Source organism: Monopterus albus, unplaced genomic scaffold, assembly GCF_001952655.1.
Source record: "Monopterus albus unplaced genomic scaffold, M_albus_1.0 scaffold25.1, whole genome shotgun sequence".
NCBI lineage: Eukaryota > Metazoa > Chordata > Actinopteri > Synbranchiformes > Synbranchidae > Monopterus > Monopterus albus.
The window spans coordinates 919568-927997 of record NW_018127905.1 but is presented as its reverse complement, the minus strand read 5'-3'; the positions used below and the strand labels follow the sequence as shown (position 1 = coordinate 927997).

General features: G+C 38.7%; 1 protein-coding gene across 1 annotated transcript in view; it reads left to right on the top strand.

The window, feature by feature from the left end:
- ank2b (ankyrin 2b, neuronal) overlaps positions 1 to 8430 on the top strand; it is a 118304-nt gene that overhangs the window by 26211 nt on the left and 83663 nt on the right. Inside the window, 4 exon segments of the mRNA XM_020594856.1 lie at positions 4455 to 4553; positions 6739 to 6837; positions 6998 to 7096; positions 7669 to 7854. Of these exon segments, the coding sequence (XP_020450512.1) occupies positions 4455 to 4553; positions 6739 to 6837; positions 6998 to 7096; positions 7669 to 7854 (483 nt within the window).

Here is an 8430-nt window from a genome sequence, read left to right as displayed (position 1 = left end):
GCAGCAGGGAAGTGCTTGTTACGTTGTATAGTATTTGGGATTTTGGCTTTATAGACGTTGCTGCTTTAACTGACTGATAAGACGTCTGTGTTTATGTATAAAGCCAGGAACAATTTATTACCTGGTGGAATTCAAAAACTATTTAATGAAAGGGAAGGGGGATACAATTTAAGGGGTCAGTTAAATTTAAAAGTTCATGCTATACGTACAACCAAAAAAAGATTTTGTATTTCCATAAGTGGGGTAAAACTATGGAATAATTTAAGTGTAGACATAAAAAATAGTAATAGAATTGATGAGTTTAAACATAAATATAAAGGTATGTGTCAATCAAGATATATGCAAGAACAGGCTTAATGATTAATTAGATGGAGAATTGTGGGTGTGGTGTACATGTTGTGATAATTCTTTAGTATATTACTTGTGTGATGTAAGAATGTTAACACTGTTATAATCTTTTTTTTTAGTATAATATGTGTGTGGGTAGAAGTGAATCATTTACTGCTTGCAAACCAATGATGGTAAGATGATGTCATGGGGTAGGACTGGATAAGTCTGACTTCTTCCTACTCCATTCAAGCATGTACTAGGTATAAGCAAATTGATATTGGATTATGTGTAAAATTATGTGTGTTGTCATATCAACAGTTTTTACATGCTTGAAAGAATAAATCAAATCAAATCAAATCAAAGGAGAAGACTGTCTTTGATTAGAGAGACTTACTTTATTTAGGCCTAGTCATTATCTTCTCTCCTCTAAGCCCGTTAACATTCCTCCATGGATGAGGTGGGTGTGGGCAGTGAAACCCAATAGGATATAAACATTCTTGTCCTGGCAACAGTCGTAATGACCAGTAAACAGAAGTCACATGCACTGGAAATCTAGTGTTTTCTGGGGGCCCTGTGGTGTGTGGGGGAGTTTTTCTTCTGTTACCAGTGAATGTGTTAGGAATGATGTTGGCAGCGGTCGCTTGTGCCCTTGAAGATATTTTGAGCTCCAGCGTTTCAAGCTTTCAACTATGTTTCTGTCCCACTGACAAGTAAACTGTTAAGCAAAGTTTTGAAAGGTTGGCCAACATTTTTTAATGAGGTGTATCTCAGTTAGATAGAAGTAAAGAAGCAGATGTAAATATCAGCCACCAATATCAGCCTCTTTAAATCAATCTCCAGCAGCCGACAGAGGACAGTGTCTCACTCAAGTGTTTCTTTCTGGAAAATAGACAAATATAGGGTTATCACCCATTAACACAGATCTCAAAGCCATTGCTTTCCCCTACCCAACACACACCTCTGCACAGACCATATGTTCACTTCACCGGTCCCTCCTACAGATCAGAGGCTGAAACATGTTAATTTGTCTTTACTGGAAATAGACATTCATGCCAATTCACTTTTTAAGTTCTTGATAGATGCCGAGTTCCACATTGCATATTTTTTCATTGCACTTAAGGCTCTAAAGGCAAATTTATACTTGACCTGTGAATGAAAAAAATGATTGATTATAAACCTTGAATCAAGGTCCTTTTTTTCAGAGCAATAAACTACATTTTAATCAGCCAGTGGAGTTGTTGGCTCAGTATTCGTCATGTGAAATTCATTCCTTATTGAGACTGACAAGAGTCCCTGTGTCTAGACACATGCCAACTGCACATACTCTAGACTAGAAGCCCATTTAGGACCGTCACTTTAGTAAAAGCTTGAGTTGAATACAACCTACATAGTCTAAACCTAAACTAGCATTAAATTATCTCATGCCTCTGCCGCCTCGTTTGGCATGGTGACTTCAGACTTGCTGTCTTTACTGTACCGGTGACATTACTTTAAGACAGTGGCACCTTTGGTGTCAAACAGCTTTCTCACCTAACTAGTTATCAGAGGGTTTAATGTCATGAGTACAACTCTCTAGTTTCTTCTGTGCTGGTTCAGTGACAAGAACAATGGGGCATGTAGTGTAATGTAGTAGATCAGACAGCTTGTTGAGCTCAAACACAGTGAATTTCAAACTTGGTCATTTCAGATAGTGCTTGTTTCCTACACTTTTAATACTCATTTTAAAGTAAGGTAATCAGAGCCCTAAAATGAAGTAATACATACAACATTCCCACTAACAAAAACTAAATGTGAAATAACAGAACAAAGATGCATGAGTGACAGAATCATCAACAGAGGAGTTGGAACAAGTCAAGTTCTCTCTGCTACATCTGGACATAAGAGATGTACCTGGATCAATGTATTTGTATTAATCTTATTTCTGTGACTGGACATGTAAGTACTCATGTTTCAAAATGCTAGCACAGACAAGATTTCAGAGTAGACTTCAGTGATTATTTGGGCAAACCAAACAACAAGACACAGAGAATGTTGTTTTTTATAACCCGAAATTATCCCAGTTATCAGACTTGTGGTTAAAGAGTTACTGATATTTGACTGTGAGATCTCCTTGACATTCTTGTCTCACTGCATATTCACTTCCACTGTATTCACTTTGACAAAAAGACTGTAATAGTCAGTCAAAACCTACTAGAGTCAACACCCAAAGGACCTTAATGATTCCATTACTGTGCTGGAGATGGAGTACTGGAACTATCGTCCTGCCATTATCACTCTGCAGTTCCCCTCAGCATCTTTCAGCTCACAGGAGCAGGCTAATCGATCATAATATTAACTATTTTGATGAAAAGTCTTGTGAGTGAGAACATGAACTTTCCCTGAGTGATTAATGTGCAGCAGTGTTTTACTGGGCTCAGTATTGCAGTATAGCTCAGTAACACTTCACCAATGAGCTGGTATTGACTCTGATTATGACTGCCTCGCTCTACTCGACTCCACCACGCCTGTTTTTGATTTTCACTAAAATCACTGGTATAATAGATCTAACAGTGTTCATGTGGGCTGAGAGAATGAGGTAATAAATATGATAGAGCAGGGGCAGGGCATGGGACATGATAAAGGGATTAATGGCTTCCTATTGGTGAATGAAGAGCTGGTGGAGGGGACGTACAAAGAGGAATAGGGCCTGTGATGGTTATGGGAGGTTGTGTGTTTATGAGTGACATATTGATGAAAGAGAAACAGAAATGGTATCATGACATAGGTCTTTGCATATAGAGAATCAGTTAGTTTGAAATGGTTAGTGAGCAACATGACCACATGGGAAGAAGATGGAGTAAACTGTGACTTTTTTCATCCAACTTCCTCTTTCTGTTGTTGTCCTCTGGAACAAACGACATAAGACCTTGTTCATCTCTTCAGAAAACAGTCGTCTGGTGTTTTATGGTCCAGTAGAAACAGGTAATTCCTGTTCTTGGATGAAGAACAGGAATCACAGTTATCTTCTTCCCAAATGTTCCATAGCTGTCCTACATTTTCTGTACATCTTTTATAGTAAGATATTTGGATATCATCTTTATCTTTTGAAATTTCTACTGCACATGACGGCTGTATACAGACAAGTGACAAATGAAAGGAAAAGCCAACATAACGTGTATTAGTAAGGTGTTGGGCCCAAACAGCCTCATTGCACCTTCTTCATACTTGAGGGATGAACGCCATTCTTCCAAAAGAGATTCCCTCATGTGGTGGAGGCGCTGTCTAAGACATCAGTCTAGGATCTCCCATAGGTGTTTCACTGGGCTCAGATCTGTGACTGTGAAGGCCACAGCATATGGTTCACATCATTTTCATACTCATCAAATGGATGGATGGGGAAAAACCTATCACACACTTTACATTTGTGTTGCAGTCTCTCCGTTTTTAAGATTATTCTCACTTGGTATTCTAAGATACTGTATCTCAAAGCCACGTAAGCGCCACCCTTCTCCTCCCTGCCACCCGAGCAGCACATGACACTCTTAATACAGATATTAATAGAGGTCATGAGTGATTTAGAACTTGTAACTTCAGCCCCCACTCTTTACTACCATGTATAGTATATCAAGTTAAGGATATGAGGTCATTTCTCAGTGTAATCTGGCATTTATATGAAATTGACAAGAGAAAGCGTATTTATGCTTCTTTGAAATGTGTTTTTGTGGTGTTTTAGAATAAATTTCCCATATTTATCTTTTGTCCCAGTCCTCACAGAACAATACCACATCAGTAATATGTGAATTTTGTGGTCAGCTCAACACCCTAGGCTAGAAATCAAGGTGTTTGTTTGACCTGCACACATACAGAGACACACAAACACACAACTATTTATAACTTCATAACCAGGACTGGCTCTGCGCCACAATAGCACAACACGATACAACATCTAACCCAGCTTTGATAGCCAGCTTTGATATTTCACTCAGTCCCTCCACATGCAAGAGTGAAGTCGTACACATGTTGGGAACAGAGAAAAAAAGGCAGGCTCCGTTAATTACAGGCCTGGAGGAGGAGGTAAAGCTCTCCCTTTTCTTTGAGATCTGTCTTTGCACTTTGTTGTTTTGATGTTTCCTCCCTTTTTCCAGAATGGACTTAATGCACTGCACCTGGCAGGCAAGGAGGGCCACGTGGACTTGGTTCAGGAGCTGCTGGAGAGAGGTGCAGCAGTGGATTCAGCAACAAAGGTGGGATAACTCACCTTCTTACTGAGTAAACATCAGCTCAGTTAAGCGTTTCCATACGTAACTATCATAAGGGTTGGCTATGGAGAGTGAAGTTACTTTTTATTTGACCCTAATAGTGTATACATGATTACTAGCTTAACCTATTAAAAAAGAATGAGTCATTTAATTAACCAAAACTACAGTATTCATGCTGATATTCTTCCACTTAGAGATTTACCTTTTAACATATAATGGTGATATCTTTCTGTTCACACCAGAACGTGACAGAACAAAGTGCATCAGCATGTCCTTGCAAAATTCAGTAGGTGGTACCTGATCATTGCTATTTTGCATCATTATTCACAGCTATAGAAGCACAAAATGATTTGTTTTTTTTGCAATGCATTGTGGGATTGTTAGCAGAAGGTAGTATACATGGTATGGGCACTAGATTTTCTTTATTCCACTGTTTCTGAGGGCATAGTATAGTGGATAAAATTCACACTTAGAATTTGGATACTCAAATAAAATTGCAGGTCAGATTCTATACATGATAAGTTAACCAGCCTTGACCTACAGCTCATAAATGTTAAACTTTCCTCTGAGAGTGTAACACTATCCACAGAAACCTTACACCTAGGAGGCACTCAGTCTCTGTTGCTCTGAGACTACTTAGTGGACAAGTTCAGATCGTAGGAGTTTGAGCCATTGTATTTACATCTTAGAGATGTTTTAGAGATCTTTCGAAACCTTTAGCTCTTGATTTTAAACTACTCCACATGTATGGAGGCTACAACAGCAGATTTAATTCTTAAATAATGCAAAAGAAGCCAAGTAGTCCAAAAGTCAGGGATGTAAGTGGTGATATTTTTGGCCACAGACGATCATAACAAGTGAAGGCTATGGAGTATCAAACGGAGAATGAATAGACCAGGTTTGAAAAATGATTAACAATTGTAAAATCGGAATAATTTTATAAGATGAAGTCTGATTATCTTTTTGAAAAGATAATTTCCAGGTTTACAATTGACACCATTCAGCGAGATAAAATGCTTCTACAGATGACTCAGAGTGCAGAATTAAAGCCGAGTATGAAGCAAAGCACTAAAGGGAAGTGATATGGATAGTGGAGTAGTAAAGGTAGAGGTCTGATGATCAATCAGTGCGGAGGATTTCAACTCCTATAATCGTAAAATAAGATCACATTCAATGGCGAGAAATCACCTTATTTTGCAAGAAGAAATTGTACATCAGAACATTCCAACTCTTCATATTAGAGAAGGTACAAACTCATTACTGAGCAGGTTCCCAGTCTTGTGATCCTTGTTGGTGTTGCTCTAAAAAGCAGCTACATACTGTACTACTCTGCAGGTGCTTACCAGCACAGCTGAACAGTTAACTGGAGTGAATTTTTATTTATATAGCCTGATATTACAAGCCACATGTTTACCTTGAGGGGCTTTACAATTTGTCCAGCATACAGCACACTCTGTTCTCAAATTATATAATTACAAATCTATTTACTAGTTACTTTTCAGACCTCATTTAAATCAATGTCTAGTTGGGGTCCCTATCATGTTTCAGATGTGTTTATCCAAGATACATTCCCTCTTTGAACTTTTCACACTTTTCACTTTTATAGCTGCTGTAGTTTTATAAAAATAAAACTTAGCTGTAAGTCTTAAAAGTTTGTACAAATTTTTTCTTTTTTTCTTTTTTCCTCACCTATTAATCATCTCACAGCCCTCAGGTTTATCTTGTGACCCCTTAGAGGGGCCCAATCCCTAGATTGGAAACCACCAGATTAAACTAGCTCCACCTCCAGCAGCAGCTACAACAGTAAAATGCTGCTTACACATTCAGGCATCAGTACTCATCTGTTATATCAATCACAGTGGCTGTGCTTCTGCAGAACAGCGACTTTTAGTTAAATTTAGCTTATAAGTTGTGTACTTGTACTTAAGTAGAATTATGAAGGCTAATTAGAAATTCTCCTCTCAGCTGCAGCTTTGTATTTGTTTATTAAAATGAATTAAGTCTGGGTCTCGTCAGCTGTTCATTATTGCAGAGCGTTATTTAAAAGCTGAACTGTCTAAAACTCAGAGATACCATCTTTTAATAAGATTCGGTCATTAAAAATATAGCAGTCATTATTTTAGAAGTAACTCTCTTTTAAGTTGTTCTTTTTTGTTTCCTGTTAATCCAGAAAGGAAACACAGCACTTCACATATCATCTCTAGCTGGTCAGGCTGAAGTAGTAAAGATTCTGGTCAAACGTGGAGCTGACATCAACGCACAGTCTCAGGTGAGTCTCAGTAGTCTGCTGCTGAAGTTCTTCAGTGGTGCAGTCCTTTTAAAGGTCATTCACAGTAGCACCTCCTCGATTAGCTGTATTTGGTTGAGGAGTGAATTTTCATGACCTGTAGTTTATTTATTAACCTCTAGTATTTGCCCGTGTGCTGTAGAATGGATTCACTCCTCTGTACATGGCCGCCCAGGAGAATCACCTAGATGTGGTGCGATACCTTCTGGAGAATGGAGCGAACCAGAGCACGGCTACAGAGGTGAGAGGAGTGTGTGTATTAAAATTAGCCATACAGTGGCATCATACTGTATATTGTATAACTGGTAGGTATTATCACTGAACACAAAGTGGATATGAGGCCGATGCTAACCCCTCTTTTAAAGGTTGAGACTGGATAACTACAAATGTTTTACTTTCTAGTATTGAATAAAATGAAAATGAAATGGAAAGTCAAGGGTGGACTGGCTGACATTGCTAGAACTTCACAGCTAGCGGGGCTAAAAGAGCATTATTTTTAACCATTGCTAACATGTTAGGTTTCATTAATGGTAGCTTACCTTCATCATACTTAAGGCGTAGATTCAACTCAGAACTGTAAATCAAGCTTAAGTAAAAAAAAATGCCCTGAAATTAGTAAAAGAGTATTTTTGTTAAAAAGAGAAACTGAAAGCAGTAGAGTTGTGAGTACGATATAATTGTTTTGTGTAGCAGTGGATTTACTGCTGTGGAAATTATGCCACAATTACCATATCAGTGCTTATAGCGTAGATGAGGCTAATTCTCTTAACCGTTTTCTCCTCTACCTTCTCTTCCCTACCTTCCCTCATTTAGGATGGCTTCACCCCTCTGGCCATTGCCCTTCAGCAGGGCCACAACCAGGTGGTTTCTATTTTACTGGAGAATGATACTAAAGGCAAGGTTCGCCTTCCCGCCTTGCACATTGCTGCACGCAAGGACGATACCAAGTCAGCTGCCCTGCTGCTCCAGAACGACCACAACGCTGATGTCCAGTCTAAGGTACGCCTATAGCACTGGAAGGGCTGGCATGTGTGGACATCAGACTAATGTGGTGCAACTTGTTTGTGACAGTGTGTCTATTTTGTGATTATGAGAAGCTACAGTGGGTACGGAAAGTATTCAGACCCCCTTAAATTTTTCACTCTTTGTTATATTGCAGCCATATGCTAAAATCATTTGTTCATTTTTTCCTCATTAATGTACACACAGCACCCCATATTGACAGAAAAACACAGAATTTTTGACATTTTTGCAGATTTATTAAAAAAGAAAAACTGAAATATCACATGGTCATAAGTATTCAGACCCTTTGCTGTGACACTCATATATTTAACTTAGGTGCTGTCCATTTCTGCTGATCATCCCTGAGATGGTTCTACACCTTCATTTGAGGCCAGCTGTGTTTGATTATACTGATTGAACGTGATTAGGAAAGCCACACACCTGTCCATATAAGACCCTACAGCTCACAGTGCATGTCAGAGCAAATGAGAATCATGAGGTTAAAGGAACTGCCTGAAGAGCTCAGAGACAGAATTGTGGCAAGGCACAGATCTGGCAAAGGTTACAAAAAAA